Consider the following 23,153-nt stretch of genomic DNA (forward strand, 5'->3'; position numbering starts at 1 on the left):
AGGTATGCCAATATGCTATTGTCTACTGTTCAAAAGCATGGCAAACCTGAAATTTTCTTAATTATCACCTGCAATCCGCAATGACCTGAAATAGCTACTGCTTTACTCACATATGAAAAAACCACTGATTTTCCTGATATTGTTACTTGCATTTTCACATTGAAACTCAAAGAACTAAAGATAGATGTGCTGAAGAAAAAAATATTTGGCATAAAGAACCATTAAGAGGGAAGTTTCTTGAAAGAGCTATTTTTGACAGGTTACACTTCATTGAGATATTACGTTTCTTTGAATGTTACATCTTCATTATTATGAAAGCAAATAACTTTCAAAATGTCTCCTAATCTTTCTGGAAAATAAATCTGAAAAAAATTTTATTTGAACCTTTACCTAATGAACTTCGTTTGCAGCATTTGCTGCACAAGCCACTGGTAAATAATAAAACGGTACCGGTAAATAAAACAATATAATTTGGATTAGAAACAATATATGATGTCTGCTCTCAAAAAAGCTGAAAGTTAGAACTTAAAAACAGTTATATTACTAGTTGTTCAGCATGGTTGGGAAACTTGGACTCTCACTTTGGGAGAGGAACAGAGGTTAAGGGTGTTCGAGAATAAGTATTAAACAAATACGATAAAGTAAATACAAATGAAACCGTATATAACTACCATTCTTAAGTAAATGCAATTAAAAATAGAAGTTAATAATTTACAGCTTAGTTTATTTTTCTTGAGAATTTCTTTAATTTTAAGTTTAAATTTCACCATATTTTTATTTAAAAGATCAAGATATGAGAAATGAAATTATTATATAGCTTTAAGCCGTGTTTGATACCAGCAGTCATTAAACTTTTCGACTCCGTAATGATTCTTTGGTATTATAATTATGTCAGTATGTATTGAAATTTTATCTTTTTTATTAAAAGACGTAATAATGTATTTTTGTATAACTGTTTCAACTTAAAATATTAAATTTCGAGTAGAAAAATTTAGTAACGTAATCAACAGATTTGTAGACATAGGTTATTTTGATTATTCTCTTGTGAAGTAATTCCTGTAGGCTATCTTTCTTATGGATTTAGGAACACTGCACCAAGCGACAATACCATAACGTAATATCGATTGCACCAAGTATAAATAAATTAATAAGTTAAAAAAAAACTAAGCTCTAACGGGGACTTAGGAATATAGTGTAATAGGTGTATGTATGATTCTACGTAATATAGTGCAAATGTTTGTGAATTTTAATACTGTGATTATAGTCAAGATGTATGGCATTGTGTGATTAATATCTATATTTTTGTTTCAGTTCACAAAAACCGAAAAACCGTTTAGGTTTACTACGTTGACAAACTCGAAAATATTTACCGACGGTATCTGCTACTTCGCCGACAATTTTTACTCGGATACTTTTAAAGCTGCTACAAGACCGTAAGTCAATTATACAGTGATAAGTAGAACAAATCATTTCATATCCAACTCTTATTACCACCCACCGGCCGGAATCTTAGCACTATTCTTTGAAGTTAAGTGAGTACGCAGTTTGTGCAATGAGTAAGCTTCGTGTTTCAGCTAACTCTGAGTTGGAATGAAGTTATCAATAGTTATTAGAGGAGAAAAATTCGCTCCGGCGCCGGGGATGAAACCCAGGTCCTCGGTTCTACGCACCAAGCGCTCTAACCACTAAGCTACGCCGAAGTTCAATTCACAGCACAGGATCAAATCGCCGCCTCTGGTAATTTTCCCACTGTGGTCTTATTCCATGTTCGACATATAGTATGTTGACACATGTTAAGTCAACTGCCATTATACAAGAAGCGCATTCAATTGAGTGACTTTGTGGCCGGGATTCCACATTATATGCACCTTGGGCGAAGAATCTACATAAAGTTTAATTTTCGGTCTTACAGAATTTATCTGTTATGGTAACAATAATTGTTAGAGGAGAAAAATTCGCTCCGGCGTCGGGGATAGAACCCGGGTCCCTGCTTCTACGTACCAAGCGCTCTAACCACTTAATATATGTCAACATATATGTCGAACATGGAATAAGGCAACAAAGGGAAAAACACTAGAGGAAGGGTATTCGATCCAGTGCTGTGGATTGAACTTCGGCGTAGCTCAGTGGTTAGAGCGCTTGGTACGTAGAATGAAGTTGCCTAATTCGAAGTATATGTGACGTTACAGGTACGTTCATAGATACTGTAAAATATTACGCAGCCTCTACCCTTTCGTTATAGTAAGTCAAAGTCGGGACACAGTCATAGTGAGTTATCAGTGCTGTTCTGTTCCAAGTTTTATTATTTAAATAAGTATTTTGTACCTCATTGTAGGTCCATTGCAAAGGTGAAATGCCTTAGGTAAGACGCTCAAGCGTGTAATGTTGCAAGGTAGAGTTGAAGAATCACTGTTAATATTGACAACATTAACTACAAATTGTGTAAAATAAACGTAAAAATGACAAAGCAGTGCATTAAAAGCCACTGCAATATCAAAAGACACAAAAAAACATGTTGAACGTAATCCAAAAGAACCAATATAAAAAAAAATCTGAAAATTACCTTCGCATGGATTCGTGATACATCCCGATTACTAAATCAAATAATTGACATTTTATGGAATTTTCAGAAAAGTACACAGAAAAATAGGGAGTGACATACACAATAACCTGGTGAAACACGAATAAGTATCAGATAATAGGAATATCTTGTATTATTCTTATGCACCATATGATTCTGAAACAAGTTTCTCGCGATATAAAATAATTTTAAGTGATATCTGCAGTCGTAACTCAGTCGGCTAAGGCGCTTGTCTGCCGATCCGGAGATGCACTCAGGCCCGGGTTCGATCCCCGTATGGACTGATTACCTGGTTGGGTTCTTTCCGAGGTTTTCCCCAAGCATAAGGCAAATGTCAGGTAATCTAAGGCGAATCCTCGGCCTCATCTCACCAAATATCATCTCGCTAGCACCAACTCCATCGACGCTAAATAACGTCGTAGTTGATACAGCGTCGTTAAATAACCGAGTAAAAAAATTCTGCAGAAAGATCAAGTTCCATAATTTCATGAATGAACATTAGGCCTATTATTCACTGAAGCGATCACGGCGGAAATGGAAATCACGTCTCTAACATGCATTCAGGGCCTATGTGTAATGTACTTGCTATCTAGCTCCATATTTGCCACACCTCATTTCAGTAGTTGATTAGAACTTTTTCAACAGTGCTCCACTATGTCGGAAGATGGCTGTACTCCATGAACGCGAGGGATGACCTGTTTATTTATATCTTTATCCGTTGCATTACCTGTGATCGGAGTACTATATACCCAATGTGTCTTTAACTTCAGTCTTTAGGTAGCTGGAATACTAAGCCTAGCAATGAGACAAATGACTTGACGAAAAGTAGTGGTGCGTGGCATTGTACTATTTCCACATGGACAACAACCACAGTACACACATAAAAGAATCATTTCAAGAGTAGGGCTGTCTTGTTTATTACAAAAAAAAATGAACATAATCTTTGCTGTGAACTTTTAAATTAAAATGATACTGTTCCACAGACACTACTCTTAATGAAATATTTAAGCTATTTATAAACTTAGTTTAAATTTAACACAAGAAAGTGATCACCATAAATATATATTTCTAAATATTTATGCCTAAATTACAACAATCTTTGATGTAAAATTTCAACTTAAAATGTTCCTGTATCGGAGGCTCTACTCTCAATAACATGTTTAAGACTGTATTACAATAGTATTTGATGTAAAACTTTAACTTAAAATATTACAGTATCAAAGGTAACTCTCTTAATTAAATGTTAAATCCATATTGCGATGAACTGTGTTGCAAAATTTTAACTTAAGACACCGGTACAACTGTAGTACAGGTACTGCCCTTCTGTACTAGTGGACTTACCAACAAAACATTCAAAGTATTTGGCCTGCACTATCATTTCATACAGATCTCTGCTAAATTCTTCCGCTGGTACTGAATTACTAGTTGAAGGTAGATCGTCAGACTCACTTCTTTGTATCAATTTCAAATGGCTTATATGTTTTTTAATTACAGTGCTGCCGTCTTTTAGAACAGATTATGTCAGTCTTACATAAATTACACACAATTATGTCGCCACTTACACAGACATAGTGTCTTCCGAATTCCTCTACCGATTTCTGTATTTTCTCACTTGTTTTAGGAACCTTTATTTCAACTAATAGTGCATAATACCATAAAATTGCTAAATTGAAGTATGCTGTACTTGTTTAGGAGTAAGGAATCTGTTTTAGAATCACCCTGTAGTGCGCGTTACTTGCATTTGTGAGCAGTGTGCCTACTGAAAGACATGTGACATAATGCACACCCAGTGCACGCTTAAATTCATTCCATTGTTGCTGAACTAAGAAAACTGAAGAAATTGCAGAGGCGAAGACTGAGGTAGTTCACATCGTACCCTAAACGTCAGAGGGCTACTTCAATACTGAAATCCGATAAGAAAAATATTCAGGTAAACAAACATTTGATGCGAAATGCCGCTGTGATACGTAACGTGATTTGTCTTATTATTTCTGCGCGGGAGCTCTCCACTTGCGTTCGGTACAGTCTGTTAACATGGACATTAGTTTCAGTTACTATGAAACATGTATAGAATTTTGTAACGCATTTTTATAATACCTTGTTGATGATTAGTCCGATTTTTCCACGCAAGAACGACGTGGAGATAAACAAACATTTGATAATAATTATTGTATGCAAATTGTGACCTATTACGTGCCACCGGCGTAGCTCAGTCGGCTAAGGCGCTTGTCTGCCGATTCGGAGTTCCGCTCGGGCAAGGGTTCGATCCCGCTTGGGCTGATTACCTAGTTGAATTTTTTCCGAGGTTTTTTCCTAACCGTAAGGCAAATGTCACGTAATCTATTATAAATCTTCGTCCTAATCTCGTCAAATGCCACCTCGCTATCACCAATCCTTCGACGCTAAAGTGACCCTTTACTCGAGACAGCCTCATTAAATAGCCAACTAAAAAGAATAATTGTATTACGCTGTCGTCTTAATGCGGTTCCCCTTTGCATTGTCCACCACGCTCGTATCCCCATGAATCCCCCTAATTACTCTAAATTAATTAATTAATAATTACTCTCTCCACTCTCTTCGTAATTGAGTCACCATAAAGCCAAATGGCGGGTCTGTAAATTGAGACGATTCAAAAAGGCTTATGACAACAATCACCTCCTACCTAATAGCCAAATTGGCAAGTCTCTTATATGAGACAACTCATCCTGCCTAAGGTATTCCGTGGTTTTCCTAAGGCGTAAGACAAATGTCGGGATGAGCCCTAAAAGAAATGGGCCACGGACCTATATGCCCTTCCCCTATATATTCCCCCTTTTTTTGTAAACGACGTATGCCTTAGTTCAGAACCTATAAATTGTCTATTAAATGTACGAGGTCACTCAATTAGTCGCAATTTGAACGGGCAGGGAACCTCTCAAATTGCAGATTTAGATTTCACGGCGCTTCTTCTGACGGCCTTCACTTGCCTTGTCATCGAACAACAGATGACAGAGTCTTCACGACTCCACTTGCACTGCGAAATGGCTAAGCCTCTTTCAATGTGCAAGATAACACCTGCCATCCTAACGGCAAACACCAGCCATCTCCTCCTCGCCCCGTCCCGTGATCACTTGATCACATTTCCGTCCCCCTCGTGTATGTGGTACCTAAGAGGTTACGTCCATTTTCGGTTTTCCCCTTCAAAATTTTCTAGAGCTCCTTCAGTGGAGCAGCGTAACCCGGAGTGAGACTAGTGGCCAACAGGCTTGGAGCTCACATATTTAGTTTCGTACAGCCCCCAACCCCTTGCAAGGACGCGTTTTGCGTACCTTTTATATTTGTCCTCCCAATTCTCCTCTCTTTTTCGATTTTTCGATTTCCTTATCCAACAAATGCTCTGAAGATGACCACAACACAGCGGTCGAAACGTCAGCCAATAACACCAAGACAACGCGGTAGAAGCCCTGAAGCTTATCCACACACCATGTACACCAGCCGCGGAAGCCTACGCGAACACATAATGCTATAATGTTATTACAGTAACATCTGAGTGCTCTCTGGACCAAATCATCGCATTTCAATTAATCAAATATAATTTAAATTAAGTAACATATTAAACGATTTATCCTTCTATCAAACACGAATGTTCCCTGGATCAAACGTCCTATTTTAATTATGAAATTACTTTATATTTATTTCTAACGGGTGCAGCGGAGCGCACTGGTACAGCTAGTTTAAAATACATATTGCAGTCCAGAAACATTATCTGAGGGCATTAATTTGTCAATTTAAGCACAGAAACTTAATCATAAACAAAAGCAAGAAAAATATTTTGAATTCAATATTTTCTAAAGGTAATAATAGAAAAAAAGGATTTCAGACAAGTATGGATGGCAGTACTCCCCATAACACCGCCTATGCAGCCAATTGCTTGTCTTTACGTCAGGATTATATCAATAGCGTGAAGATTAGTCTATTCATGAAAATCTGGAAATTTATATTTTGAACTTTCACCATAATTTTTATACGAAATTAAAACGAGAAAAGAAGTTCGAATATAGACACTACATTTGTTTCATTTGTTATTTTACGACGCTTCATTAACTGCTATGTTATGAACTGGAGCTGATAATGCCAGAGAAATGAGTCTAGAGTCCAACGGCGAAAGTTATACTCTTATTCGGTTGAGGAAAAACCCCGGAATAAACCTCAACCAGGTAACTTGCCCCAACCAGGATTTGAACGCGGGCCCGTTCGTAGAGATTAGATCCTGAAACCTTACATATAGGCCCACTTATCTGTGCTGTAACCTACTGACTAAAGTACGAGTTCTTACCGTTGGAGGAAACAACTTTTGAGTTTTCCTTGATTTTATATGACTGCAAATATATGTCACAAAATGATTGGGCATTTCAATTGTTTTATGTTTGTTCAGGAATAGCTTCGGCGAAAAACGGCGTCAGGAAGTGCTTGTTGGATTCAGAAAGACTTACTTCAAGAATGGTAAACTGATTATGGATTACAAGCCTACTCCCAAGATAAGTAAGAATACCAAATTATTACGAACCAAAGTGCAAAGGTCACCTTTATTCAACTTCATTTCTCCATTTGGAATCAATTATTATTATTATTATTATTATTATTATTATTATTATTATTATCCTTACATAACTATCATATAAACAATATATTAACTAACAGAAGAGATTGTACAAAGTGAGCCAAAAGAACGGGCATATTCAGATTCGTGTCTTTTGGGCTGCTGTCGGGTATTTTAGCTGTTACATGTAACTATCTATTTTTCGTTCGATAGCATTCCTTTATAATGGATGGTTGGACGGTTGAACAACGTGCTTTTGTTATTAAAGCATATTACAAAAATGATAGTTTCATTGCTACACAACGGTTATTTCGACGTCATTACAACATCTATCGCAATGATTCGATACCATCAGCCCATGCAATAAAAATCTGGATTCTGAACTTTGCAGTACCTGATTCTGCGTTAAAGATAAGCAAAAATCTGTACGTACCAAGGTAAACATCAACGTCGTAAGAGTTGCTATGATCCGTTGTCCCAAACGTTATGCCAGTCGTCATGCAATTATTTCTCTTGCTTGTCAAACGAATAATTCTTCATAAGAACTTATACATGTATCCATAAAGAATTCAAGTAGTGCAGACATTAAAAGATGCTGATAAAGTAAACAGCATGACTTTTTTTCAACAATTCTCGGATCTAAATGTTAACGAAGACGTTGTTCACAATATGCTGATGAGTGATGAAGCTTATTCTCATCTCTCTGCATACGTGAATAAACAAAACTTTCGATACTTTTCTTTTACCAAGAGTGTCACTGGTCACCAACTAACCTTTATGAAATGCATGAGGAACCATTACACAATGTCAAAGTCACATTTTGGTGTGCAACAGTGTCATTTGGAATCATTGGTCCTTATTTCTTTGAGGACGATAATGGCACATGTGTTACTGTAATATCACAGCGATATATCCGAATGATTAAAAAAAATTTGTCTCCACAAATTGCCAATAACCCTCTCATCAATAGAGACACGTGGTTTCAACAGGATGGTGCGACCAGTCACATGGCTAGACTTAGACTTGAAGAATGTCTGAAAGGAAATGAGTCCCACCTGTGGGATGTAGTGTTCAGAAAATAATTTCGTGAGGTAGAGGTAAATGCTATTGTGTATACTTTAAATGTAAAGTGAAAGTTTCGTTTCAAAGTAATCAGTGCAATAATTATTAAAGTTTTAAAACAGCCCGTTTTATTGGCTCACCTAGTATAAGAGACCTTGGCGTATTAATCGGCAATAATTTAAATTTTCACAACCACACTGAATAAGCTAAACCAGGGGTCGTCAGTACAGAGCACGCTGGGGCTAGCCTCTCTTATCCGCAGAAAACGCAGTGCACTATATTGCTCTCGTAGCTGCTAGCGGGTATGTTCTCTATCTCTCCTGTTGCACGACGGTGCACATGGGACGACACCGCGTATGCATTGCACATTTCAGCGAGTGCCGACGACCACTGGGCTAAACCATGCAATAAGAATGTTAGGAATAATATGTCGATTACTTATTCTTTTTCTAAATCTGATTGTTTTAATGCTATACTATACATTAGTGAGATCGAAATTCGAATATGCATCTGTAGTTTGGAACTCTATTACAACTACTGATTCAGTTCAATTAGGAAATATGCTAAGGAAATTTATACAATTATGTTCGTACAGATTTCTGCCTAATAACTTACGGTATAACTATTAGCTAAAATGTGAGTACTTGAAATGTCGAAGCTTGTATGTCAGACGTCAAGAACTCGATTACTTATACTTATGTAAAGTCCTTTAAGGTGACATTAACTGTGAATATTTCTTAAGCAGTGTCAATTTTCGTATTCCACGAAGGACATGAAACCTCGCAAACTTTTCCATTTTAGAAATTTTAAATATCTCTCTCCAGTCTCCAGACGCATTAAAAATACTAACTTGCATGGATGTGATTTCGATCCATTCAATGTATTGAAGTATTAGATCATGGCAATGTCATTTGCTTTCATATTATTTGTAAAAGTTTTCTACACAAAATTGTAATATATTCTGTAATATTTAACTTCTTACTATAAATTTAACTATATTGTTTGTTTAAATTAACTATTGCAAAACATGTTCTTATACTTTTTCTTGTCACTGTTATATAGTTAATTTGTATCATTATTGTTCATTTTATTATTGTATTAATTGTAACACTATCCTGGACTTTCATTGGCCAGCACATAAAAATAACGTGTTCTTCACAGACTATACTGACGTGACGTCATGTTTGGCGCATGTCGCAGGTACTTGCATCTTGTTTGTGCTGCAGTTTATTTCATGATGAAAGAGTGATGGAACGGAGAAAAATTCTCTCCGGCGCCGGGATTTGAACCTGGGTTTTCAGCTCTACGTGCTGATGCTTTATCCACTTAAAAAAAAATAAAAAATAAAAAATAATAAAAAAAATAAAAATAAAATAAAAAAATAAATAAATAAATAAATATGCAGTTTATTTGTTTTTACTGGCAGAGTTAACGTCTCAAAGCCTTCTCTTTCACCCAACCAGTATAAAATACATATCAAAGGTAAATAACAGCAATACAGAGAACAAAATAATAATAATAATAATAATAATAATAATAACAATAATAATGTCCACATCTGTAGAGTAACGGTTACAGCGCTGGCCGCGAAACCAGGCGGCACGGGTTCGATTCCCGGTCGGGGCAAATTACCTGGTTGAGGTTTTTTCCGGGGCTTTCCCTCAACGCAATATGAGCAAATCTGGGTAACGTTCGGTGCTGGACCCCGGATTCATTTTACCGTAATTATCACCTTCATCTCATTCAGACGCTAATAACGTAAGATGTTGATAAAGCGTCGTAAAATAACCTACTAAAATAATGATGATGATAACAATAATAATAATACTAATAATAATAATAATAATAATAATAATAATAATAATAGAGTAACGGTTAGCGCGTCTGGCCGCGAAACCATGTGGCCCTGGTGCGAGCGTCGTTGAATATAACAATGTGCGAATCGTTGCGTACACTCATGACGAAAAGAGATGCTGCATACGGAAAGTATCAAAGAGGAAAATGTAGTTCTGATGACGATAGCTCCTACGCAATCGGAGAAACCAGTCAATCAGAAACGCAAGATTTCGCCACGCTCACTCACTCGTCCAACCTTCTGTTAGTACAAAAGACCTATGGAAAAATACATATTCCATGGGATTAAGAGATCAGAAGCAGCAAGTACAGACCATTGACATTTCACTTACTAATCTAAATGAACACTTCACCACCCCACTTCCCGAATCTTTACAAAAGGATCAAACAAAGGAAGACATTCTATCTAATGCCCCGGCTACAATAGAAAGTTATTTTACTTTACATACATTACTGAAATTGACGTCAGAAAATCATTAAGACGACTGAAAACTAACGCACAAGGCATAGACGGTATCAACATATCACTGTTAAATAAAATAATTAACGTGATCTTGCCGACAGTGACCCATATATTTAATGCATCTCTCATAACTAGTACCTTTCATAAAATTTGGAAAATGGTACTAGCAACACCTTTACACAAGACGAAAACTCCAACCTCACCAAACGACTACAGACCTCTTAATTGATATTCTCCCCGCTCTCCAAAGCACTGGAATACATCGTACACCGACAATTGACAGACCACTTAAACATGTACAAACTTATCAATGAACACAATCTGGTTTCAGAACAGGACACAGTGCTACAACTGGCCTAATCAAAGTGACTGAAGACATGCGAGAAGAATGGACAGAGGCGAGGTGACCATATTAACTCTACTTGACTTCAGTAAAGCTTTCGACTCAGTTGATCTTGACTTGCTAGTTGAAATACTAAGAACGTTATACTTATCTGACAACTGCATTAATTGGATGGACTCCTATCTTCGTAATCGTCAATAATGTGTCTCAGTACAAAATCGGTTTTCCTCTTGGCGATAGCTATACGAAAGCAGGAATATCTAAGGTACCGTTCTTGGACCACTGATTTTCTCCATTTATACTAATGACGTGACTACAAACTTACACTGCTGCAAGTATCACATTTAAGCAGGTGACTTACAACCGACAAGACGAAATTGATGCAACTACTGGCAAACTTAATCATGACTTGAATCGAGTTTCTTCATGGTGGAATAAGTTCGGACTTCGGTTAAATGCTAGTAAGCCACAAGTTGTAAAAATTGGACATAAGAGACTACTGAACATAATGAACAGACTTGTCTCAATCATTACTGTTAATAATGCCTCTATTCCGTACCATTCTGTCGTCAGAAACCTCGGTATTTACTTAGACGAAAATTTAAATTGGGAATCCCAAATGAAGGAAATATCCAAGAGAGTATGCTATACCATGCATTCTCTTAACCCATTTAGAAACTTTCTGCTGCCAAAATCAAAACAGACTTTAGTGCAAACTATCGTATTACCACTGTTTGTTTATTGTGACGTAATACTTATCGTAACTCAACTTTCGAATAAGCTGCAGCGTGTACACAATATGAGTGTCAGATTAATCAGAAATGCTTGAAAATTTAAGCATATTATACCTTCGTTCAAATATTTATCCTGGCTGCGACTCAATAACCGTAGAAAACTTCATTCGCTGTCTCTTCTGTTTCGAGTTCTCCACACTTCTACTCCAAATTATCTGGGTACCCAGTTTAACTACTTACCCTCCAATCACAATCTAAACACCAGGTCACAGGAGAGCCAAATCCTAGCACTTGCTCCCCATAGAACATCCCACTATTCATCCTTTTCTACTGTCTCATTCCCCCGTGAATGGAATTCTCTACCTCAGAAGATTAGGGGCTGCCAGATAATAACCACTTTCAAGAAAAGGCTCAACAATTTCTTACGGACGTAGTCAAATTGAAGTTATAATTATAATAATGATCGAGTTTAATAATGTAATTATATTTAGGTATGGGTATTATTATTACACTATTTTACTGGTGTGTTGGGAAGATAAAACGAATTTTTATTGTATATTAATTATATATTGTATTGTATTATATTAATTATGTTTTGTTTATAGCAATGTAGTAATTTGTATAATACTGGCTGAGTTTAAGGGAAGGCCAAATAGCCTCAACTCTGCTAGTTAAATAATCCATTATTATTATTATTATTATTATTATTATTATTATTATTATTATTATTATTATTATGTCTTTATCTTACTCATCGTTATGAACCAATTAAACACAATTAATTCTTCGTGAATTTACTTTCGCTCAGATAGGTCTAAATCGATAAATAATTGTGACAGTTATGAAATAATACAGAATTCAATGCAATGTAAGGCTCAGAATTACAGTGTTTTCAACTCGTCCCCGGACTACGTTCATGGATAATATGCCGCGTTATACAACGCTTAAGGCCACAGCAGACACGCATACAGGTCAATTGATTTCTAGTTTGCAGTCCGATAAATTGATAAATCTCATTTAAAACACAAATGTGTGTTTATGAATTTTTAAAATAGCTCAGGACGGTGGTGCTTTGATATACCACCCTACAAGTCACACTATCACTAGAAAAATTATATATAAACTTAGAAACAATTCCAGGGACAGAAACTGCAAGCATCACAACAAACAAAACTTTTGCGTGTGAATAACAATCTCAGGAAAACGTGTTGGGAATGTGTGACGGATACCGCTCTGAACAACGTCTTTAACAGAGGTAGTGTTCAGTACCGGTATGAAAGTATAATTGAAGATCTCCCCGAAAAAAAAATGTAGTGTCAAATTATTGGAGTGTGTGATTTTGGTAGAAGAGGTAATTTTGAAGCATTTGTTTATGACAATAAATTCCTGCACTCAATAGGTAAATAAACTTTTGTTCTTGATTAGTCAAATTATTGTGCTAACAAATATGGGGTCTAGTTAATTTTAAAATAACGTTTTATTTAACGACGCTCGCAACTGCCGAGGTTATATCAGCGTTACCGGTGTGCCGGAATTTTGTCCCGCACACTTAAATGCCATCGACGTGGGACGCGATCGAACTCGCTAACTCATCGGCAACAAAGACTAGCAACCTACTGACTGCACCACCGAGGGCGACATGTCTAATGAAATATGTTCCTGAAATTATTTTCCTTTCTCCTCAAACATGAATTATAGTTTTGTTGGTTACATTCTTATTTGGGGAGCTCTTCAATTATGTGTATCCTATTATTAATTCAAGTTATAAGATTAAAAATATGCGGGAGGTTACGAATCAAGCCAACAAGTTGAATGCTCTATATCGCCTGTCCCGAAATTCGTGCTCACAGACTATATCGTGTCACTCCTGAATGAAAATAGAGATGAAAATGTCGGCAACAAAATTTTGTGCAAGAAATTTTTAACTGCACAATTCGGCAACACTGGAAAACATAGAATGTCTAAAGGCCCGGTCAAACACAACGCGGACGGGAGGATCGCAGTCCGCCACGGACTGAGGAAGTCAAACAGAACGCGGACAGTGCAGGACGAACCAGTGTGGAAACAATTGTCGCCAAGTGCAGCACTCATCGTATTTTATCTATTTGTTTCTAAATTTGTTTGAAATTGTACTTTTACTTTCTTTTTTCTCCTGCATTAATTAACATGTCCAGCAGCTCCTCAGATGAAGAAGAATTACTTCTTTTGTTCGCTTTGAGCCGTCCATCAAAGCGGAAAAGGAAAAAGAAGTGAGTGCATGAAATAAATGATAAAGAGAGAACTAGGCGAATTTCACAGACTGTAATGAACTGAATTCGTTTGAAGACCGTTTTTACCACTATTATGGAATGTCTAAACAACAGTTTGAGGAATTACATAGCCTTATAGAACCAAAAATATTGAAAGTGACAACAAACTGGAGGAGATCGATTGGAACGAAGGAAAGACTAGCGATCTGCTTGAGGTAAATAAAAGATTTTCATTTGTATTTTAAACTGTATTTAATATTAATCAACTGAAAAATAAGTATGAATATAGAAAGGAAAACACGACTCAGAAAACAGTATTATTTCGTAGACAAAATTACTATTGAGAAGTACTGTTATTTCCCTCTTGTGGTTTATTTACGAGCTGCAGTACGTCTTCGTACAAATCTTTTGCAGAAGAAACAATACTGGCAAAAGACCTAATGATATCGGAGGTGTGGTAGCTACCTCCAGGTCAGTATAATTAATTTCATTGGAAGGATTATGTATAATTAGGATTATCTGACCACGATGAGTTGGTTGAAAAAAAAGGAGACGATGAAGGTGGAGTCTGGATGCCGTGTATCATATAAATGAGCTTATTCCCGCACAAATTCAATTAATTTTTCTGTTTCATCGGCCATTTTCTACGAGATCTCCGCCGCGAACGCTGTGGAAAAACACAACTCCCTATCTGTCCGCCGCGAACCAGACTAGACCGCGGCGTTGGGCCGCGCGCTGTTTGACTAGGATGATGCATTCTAACGTAATGCAGAGTTCGCGGCGGACGGTCCGCCAAGTCCGCGCGGACAGTCCGCGTTCTGTTTGACCGGCCTTTAGTAATCCACTCTAATGTAATGTTTTTACCGTGTTTATCGCTCTAGCTAAAAGCCAATTAAATGACAAGAAATTGATAAACAATAATTTATTATGATTTTTTTGAAGAAGCATAATGAAACAGAGAAATAGTTCGTTCATTACAGGAAGAGAATTAAAAAAAAATGTACAAAAGATGAAAGCAGAGTGAAGGTTTGAATCATGAACATTTAGTTCTAAAGCAAGGTATGGATGGCTTCAGTTAGATCGCAGGAGTAACATCCATTTGCACAATACACTGTCGCCAGTTTGTGCACATAAACGGACAGATTGGAGGTAAAAATAAATTTTGGATTTTTTTTTTCATTTTACATTTGGTATTTTTGATTTGTCGTCTGTCGATATGAGAAGGGATTCAATCTAATTCGATTTGTAAATGTGTTTAACAGTAGGTTTCTTAAATGTTTAACAAGTTTCTCCCCCAGACTCTTACAGCAAATTTCATAAAATCTTCTTGAAACTTTTATAGTTTATTAGTCTTATACACACAATGATTCCAATGCCAACTTTGTTTTCAAAGTTAGTAATATCAGATTTACGACTTTTTAAATTTAAAATTTCTTTAGCGTTAAGAATGTCAAAATTCAAAATTAGATACTTATTTGTAATGAATCTTAGTATATAAAAGAATACCTGGAACTATTTACGTGACTTTCCAACATGTCCAAAGCATATCATATTCAGTCAAAATTGTCTTTCGAAATTGGGGGTCAATGTAGTCCTGTGTATGCGAAGACTGAAATGTTTTGGATTAATTGCAAGCAGGTAGTATTTCCAGAAAATAACTAAAATAATTTAAAAATGTATTTGTTATATAACTTTGTTAGATTCCTATCTAATTGCAACTAATATAGATGTAAGTAGTGTACTACTTGGTAATTTGCCTATTTCATCTTCATTTCAGATATCTTTACAGTCTTGAGTGGTAACTACACTGTACTAGCAACGGATAATTCCTTCTATTTAATACTGGGTGCTTGCCTTGAAAGCTTCGAAAAACGTGAGTAAATGAAACACAATTCCAAAGATGTGTACAAATAAACATTTGAGGGAGAACATGAGCTAAAAGATTCTTTGATGTACCATGAACACAGAAAATTCAGGAAGAATAGTATAATTGTAAACTTTCAATTCATTCATACATAGTGTCATTCATAGTTTTCTGTCCAAAGGCAGGGATTTAACCGCAAACCCTGCATTCTCCAATATTTCCTATTTTCTGCCTTCCTCTCTGTCTCCTCATATGATCCAATATTTCTTAATTTCGTCTATCATCTGATATTTTCTGCCCCGAATTCTTCTCCTCATCACCATTCCTTCCAGTGCATCCTTCAGTAGGCAGTTTCTTCTCAGCCAGTGACCCAACCAATTCCTTTTCCTCTTCCTGATCAGTTTCAGCATCATTCTTTCTTCCCCCATTTCTTTCCAACAGAGCTTCATTTCTTACTCTGTCCGGTCACTTCACACGTTCCATTCTTCTCCATATACACAATTAAAATGCTTCTAGTCGCTTATCTTCAATTCGTCGTGATGATCACTTTCTTCCCCCATACAATGCTACACTCAACACAAAGCACTTCACTAGTCTCTTTCTTATTTATTTTTCCAGAGGTCAGCAGAAGACGTTCCTTTGTCTATTAAAAGCTTCCTTTGCCATAGCTACTTTTCTTTTGACTTCTTGGCAGCAGCTCATGTTGCTGCTTACAGTACACCCCAAGTATTTGAAGCTGTCCACTTGCTCTACTGTCTCATTTAGAATTAGCAAGTTTACCCTCTTTATTTTTCCTCTATAAGCATGGTCTTGGTCTTGTTTCCATTTATCTTCATCCCATACTGCTCACAGCTGTCATTTAGCTCCAGTAGCAAATCTCTTAGTATTGTAACTTTAAAATTCAAAGCAATAATGTAGTTTTATTCATACAACAATAACTCTTCACTTTCTACAATTTAATTCTACTCCCGTCAACAATGGGATTTCCACTCCACACAGTAACAAAGTATTCGTTATTGTACTCCATAGACGACAATGACAATTTACTTGGATTATTGAGAACAACAATGAACTGTTAATTTTAACTAATGTTCACAAAGCACTATTTACAAATCAGAACTGTCAGTTCTCAGTTCACAGTTCGTTTGCCTTGGCTAGTTCTTCTAGCTCAGTCACTCAAGTTCTCAAACCACAGACCTTCAGAGACAGTCCACTGAACCTCGAACTCAGGTCCCCCAACTGCGGTCCACTGCGCTCGAACTCAAGTCTTCCAACTGCGTTGCTTCCGCCTAGACCCTCGGACAGTTGCGGACACACACTCAAGTCGAACTCCGGTCTGGCTTCACTGCTACACAAGACTGGCTGGCTTCCTGACCAAAAACTGAAAACTCCTCTCGAAGGCTTGTTTCCTTTTATTTGCTAGGCAACACTTCGCGTGCCTTCGATTTCTGGTCGTTTCCATCACTAGACGATTCGGTTTCGAGAATAATCTGTCACGCTACTGCTCCCCCCTCAACTTCGCGCAGCCGTTTCCTTTCTTCCCCTCTCGGCAAGCACCAGATGCGCGCGCAACCTTCCCCCGCCGCGTCGCCCATCTCCCGCACGATCGACACCCAGCTGTTACAGTATCATCTCCTCTTCTGCTAAGAACGCCATAACATCAGCAAATCTTATACAGTTTATTCTTCCTCGTACTGTCACCTCGCCCATGTTCTGAAAACAGTTCTTCATTAAATCCACGAGGTAGATATTGAACAGAACAGTTGATAAAGGGCAACCTTGTAGTACTCCTCTTACTATTTCACTTCCTTCTGACATTTCTTCTCATATCCTGACTTTGACTCGTTATTTCATGTAGAGGTTACTGAACAGACTCCTATCTTTCTAATTCACACTTATTTTCTTCAGGTCCCTCATAAGTTTAGGAAATACTATTTAATTTGAGTTCATTGCTATAATATTAATGATTACTGGCTCCTTGTAAGGAATTTTATGAAATTTCGTAACTTCATTGAATTTTCAAGAAAAACGTTAACCTACAACATTCCAAGGACGAGGTAGTAGTATCTTTTTTTTCCTACATAGCTCCAAGTGTCGCTTAACGTCGCTTAACGATACCTGAAAAGATAAGGTTCGCATAGTTGCGACTAAAAAGAGTTTCCTGCCTTTTTGAGTTTCTTAGTGTTAAAACTCGCCATTGATGTTTAGTGAAAGTGCTTGGGAGACGTCGTATTAACTGTTTGAGACAGATTTTTTTAAATTTGCACACATATCACTTTGCATATAAAGAGCCTCTTTACACACTTTCATCTCATTTGGTCCAACATTATATGAATTAATATTTTTGTAAATTTAAATGATATAACTTTTTTTAAATATAAAAATTGGAAATTTATCCTCAGAAAAATTCAAATATCTTGGAGCAACACTAACAAATATAAATGACAGTCGTGAGGAAATTAAACGCAGAATAAATATGGGAAATACGTGTTATTATTCGATTTAGAAGATTTTGTCATCTAGTCTGCTTTGAAAAAAACCTGAAAATCAGAATTTATCACACAATCATATTACTGGTTGTTCTATATGGTTGTGAAACTTGGGCTCTCAATTTGAGGGAGAAACAGAGGCTAAGAGTGTTCGAGAATAAGGTTCTTAGGAATATATTTGGGGCTAAGAGGGAAGCAGTTACAGGAAAATGGAAGAAGTTACACAAAGCAGAACTGCATGCATTGTATTCTTCACTTGACATAATTAGGAACATTAAATCCAGACGTTTGAGATGGGCAGGGTATGTAGTACGTATGGGCGAAGCCAGAAATGCATACAGAGTGTGAGTCCGAAGACCGGAGGAAAAGATACATTTGGGGAGACCAAGACGTAGATGGAAGGATAATATTAAAATGGATTTGATGGTAGAGAATGGATTAATCTTGCTGAGAATAGGGACCGATGGCGGGCTTATGTGAGGGCGGCAATGAACCTCTGGGTCCTCTAAAAGACATTTGTAAGTTGTAACAATACTATTTTGAATAAAACACGAACCATATTTGTCGTACAATAATAAAATTTGCTCCAACCTACTTTTAAAAATCTCTGAAACATAAATCGCTATTTCATTTTTCATTTTATCCCAAGTACTAAATTTAGTGGTGAACTAAAGATAGAATATCATACAAAATAATCACATCGCTCATATGAGAAATATAGTTGATACGTACTGTTGTCTGATGTTCAAGTAAGATGAAAAAAAAAATTTTTATTCAAATGTTATAATTTTGTATAATATAAGTGTGTCACTAACTTTGTCAAATGATTCTGAAAAGTGTATCTGAATTACATCTTATGTTGAAAGGTAACGCTTCACTTTGTAAAATTTTAAATTTTGCGAAATTTTCTCCCCAAAATTCGATGTATAGTTCCATAAAACTACACGAATTGATCCATCTTGTTTTCTATTTTGTGGTAATTTCCGTATGTTATTGCAACATATGCATTTAGTGTATTCAATTGTTCTATAATTTAGTTATTCATATAGCTATTTAAGTCTTATTGGCTACTTCTTCCTTCAATAAATCGGTAATGTTGCAGTTTATTTATTTCATATTCTTGTTCACTTTTCAGCTTTTATTAGAGTTCTCACTCGCGGTCGACATTTAGATGAACACAGAGAAAAAGATTTAAGAAAAGAACTGAAGAGTTTGGGATTCGACGAAAGTAAATTCATGCGCATCAACCGCACGATTTGTCCGTCTGTAAGTCATGATTAAATAAGCAGTGTTATAATACGCCTTGTGAAATAAAACAATGTGTATGACTGGAATATCGTTTTAATTTAATTTTCGATGTTCAATCCTATCCAAATTAAAGCGTCCTTGAATAACTCCGACCGCTATCCTGTTTATCCCTTTCTGCTTGCAAAATCTGAAGGTAGTACTAATGACAGACTACAGTCACTAATCGCGATTATCGACATAATCGCGATCAATGTTGTAGTTCGTCCACGTCTCGTTCGCGATCAGGAGATTAATCCAGATTGTCTGTAACTGGATAATAGTGCTGAGACCTGCCCAGTGGACGAATGTTAGATTTTAGTAGGCTAATCTTTGGTTGAATGGACTTGATATTTTGACGTCTTCTCTTATTTAGGAAGTCGTGATAGCTGTCGGTGTGAAATTTTGTTACTCCTTCCATTGTATTATACAGCATATGGCTGAGAAAAAAAGACGAAGTGAATCGTCAGAAAAAGACATTTTGATTATTATTAAAAGTGTGGGAGAAATTTAATGCAAATATGAGCAAACTAAAAATTAAATCTATGAACAAATGGCGAACAAATTATTTATATGTGAAGGGCAATAGAAGGCTGTTGAAAGAAGTTCCATTTCAATTAATTTTCCATTAAATGATTCCATTTTAAGGGCTATTAGCAATAAGGGGGAATGTCCACGTTTGTCAAAAATTGAGGTATTAGCACCATCCGTTTCTTTATTCGATGTACTTTGTTTCACTAACGTTTCCAAGTAATAAAGTGCACGGTTACAAATATAACAGGTCTTGTTGTTTTTCTACTTTTTTAAAAGAAGGGGGAATGTCCAAAGGTTTATACTGAAGAAGGAGGAATGTCCATTGATATACGATATGTTGTAAATGTTGCAATCTTGTAATTATAATTAAGCTAATTATTCTTTCCAGATGCTTCAACAATGTACACATTATTTTGTTTCGTTTAAATGACCGTGGAGTTTGGCTTAATATTTAAATGTGAGTTAGTTACACAGTATTACAGAGCTATTAAAGTTCAACGTAGAAGTTTGTGAAAAATGTCTTCCAGTAGTGAGGAAAGCCAGGCAAAATCTACACAGGCCAAGAAACGACCTAGACTGGGTAGATTAACTGATGTTAAAAAAACTCCTGGCTCAGAGCAATGAGACTGGTGAGGATTGCTAATGTGTAAGTTATAAGTGCTTTCAAGTTATACCGAAAGTTAACAGAGACCAGATTATTAAAAATTTCAACAAGTTAACACACAATGAACAAAATTGTATCTTAGTGGACTTATTACAGTAAACTCAATAAAATGCAGAAGACTTAGGAAACTTGAGGAAGATGCTATATTTCACGACAGTTCTTATGGTTACAAGGTATGGGTTAAGAGGGAGGATGCAGTGACTGAAGTACCTGTATGCAGCAAAGCTTTTGTGTCGGTGCATGGAATTACCAAGAAGAGGCGAGAAGTAATTCAGAGGTCCTTGAAAGAAGGAGTCTCACCCAAAGATCGCCGAGGTAGCCACAAAAACAGAAAAAATCGTCTAAGTGAGGATACGTTGAAAGCTGTGTGTTATCATATTTCGTCATATGAAGGGAGACAGAGTCATTATAGTTACCACAGGATTCCAAACGCATATATCTTCCAGAGGATTTGAATGTCACTAAGATGCATAATCACTTCAGAGAGCGGTATCCAAATCTGAATGTTTTTTATCAGAAGTTTATTGCAATATTTAATGAAAAATTTAACATAAAGTTCGGTTATCACAGAACTGACACCTGTAATGAATGTGATGAGTTTGTAACAGAAGTTGAATCTCTGAAGAAACAATTACTTAATGTTCCAGTGTCTGATAATGAACATAAATTAGTTGAGAAGAAAATACAGGATCTTACCACAGCCAACAGAATCCATAAATTGAAGGCCGATGTTTTCTATACAAGGAAAAGAGCAGCTCGAATAAACAGTGAAAAATGTTCGGAACGGGATGCAATAGATATGGACTATCAACAAAATTTGAATCTACCTAATGTTACGTCGAATGATGCATATTATCGCAGATAGCTTGGATTTTACAGTTTTAACATTCACGTTCTATCAACTAAAGAGTCATTTTTTATGCTTATGACGAAACCATTGCTAATAAAGGTGCAAATGAAGTATGTTCATTTTTGCATCACTTCATTATGTGCCATATGAATCAAAATGTTCGATATCTTGAGATTTTTGTGATTCAGATTGTGGCCAGAACAAGAATTGGACTGTTTTTAGACTAATGCATTACATTGTGCATCACACTCACAGATTGCACTCAGTCAAAATAACTTTCCTAATACATGGTCACTCGTACTTAGAGTACGATAAAAATTTTTGGCTAGTTAATCAGCATAAAAGAGCTGAACTGCCAGACGACTGGATTCAGGTACTACAATCAGTAAGACAAAAACCTTGCCCTTTCACAGTAACACAGGTGGACCAAAGCCTTGTTCGAAACTGGTCAGGATTTCTAGAGACGAAATATCTTCGCAAGTGTCCCATTCCAACACGACCAGTGAAGGAAATTGTTGCAGACCGATCACATCCTAGATTTCTGAAGTATAGGACCACCTACAATGGAGCATGGGAGGAGAGTGTAGTGAACACCCCTGGATCGCTACCACAAGTTGCTTCTTCACATTGCAGAGAGTTCATCTTACCAGAAAAAACATACAAAGGTAAGTGAAAATTTTTTATTGAAATAAAAACGAGAATAGTTATTGCAAACATTTCATGCTCTTAATATTTCGTTCTGTTCTTCTCTTTTTTAGGTCCATTACCAGTTTCAAAGGAGAAGTACAAGGATCTTCAACAACTCAAACAATTCTGTGGAGAGGAAGCAAGAGGATTCTATGAGAAATTGCCGAGAAAGGATTTATCGGTGTGAAAATGTGATATTAATTCTGTAGTGCTCGGGAAAAGTGGCACAAGTCAAAAATGTTAATTTTGCTTTAGAAGGAAAAAAACTGTCTTCACACTGGTTAATGTCAATTTGATTTTTTTCTATATGAATTATTCTAATGGGAGAAATACTTATGTCTCCTTTCCCAAGCGATCAGATGTTCTGTAAGTTGTCAATAAACTAATAAAAAAATTGTGGAAATTGACTTATACCACTTTTCCCAAGCATTGCAGAATTGATAAGAAAATTAATTTCATTCCATGCTAAGTATATATAGTTAATCTGATTTCTAACAATTAAACAATATTCACTCTTCAATAATGCAGTATATACGCACATTCCCCATTTTTAAATTAACAAAATGTGACTTTCGGTTCTATTTTTTATTTAACTAATAAGGAATGTGTATCAAGGCTATAATATACTGTTCCAGATATGTATATTTGATAAAGGTATAAGCTGAAAATAAATTCAAAAATAAAAACTCATTTTATAAAAAAGTACAAAAGATTTAAACTATAAAACCTTAATATCTCAAAAGCAATAAAAATGGACATTCCCCCTTTTTGCTAATAGCCCTTCATTTGTAGATTTTTAATTTGAGCCTCTATTGGGATGATAATTTATCGTTGAGGTTAGAGTTCATTTTAAAAACATATTTTAACACAAAATAATATAATTGTAATGACATGTATGAATATAATCATCCATGGT

The 23,153-nt window shown here is 36.1% G+C and overlaps 1 protein-coding gene across 1 annotated transcript in view; it reads left to right on the forward strand.

Moving 5' to 3' along the window:
* Positions 1–19,552, forward strand: part of LOC138711794 (uncharacterized) — a 43,952-nt gene extending 24,400 nt beyond the window's left edge. The window contains exons 3-6 of the mRNA XM_069843023.1: positions 1,312–1,433; positions 6,996–7,102; positions 15,643–15,738; positions 19,354–19,552. Coding sequence (XP_069699124.1) covers positions 1,312–1,433; positions 6,996–7,102; positions 15,643–15,738; positions 19,354–19,499 — 471 coding nt within the window. The 3' untranslated portion in view covers positions 19,500–19,552. The remainder of the gene's footprint in view (positions 1–1,311; positions 1,434–6,995; positions 7,103–15,642; positions 15,739–19,353) is intronic.
* The last annotated feature ends 3,601 nt before the right edge of the window (positions 19,553–23,153 follow it).

This window comes from Periplaneta americana, chromosome 13, assembly GCF_040183065.1.
Source record: "Periplaneta americana isolate PAMFEO1 chromosome 13, P.americana_PAMFEO1_priV1, whole genome shotgun sequence".
NCBI classification, from domain to species: Eukaryota; Metazoa; Arthropoda; class Insecta; order Blattodea; family Blattidae; genus Periplaneta; species Periplaneta americana.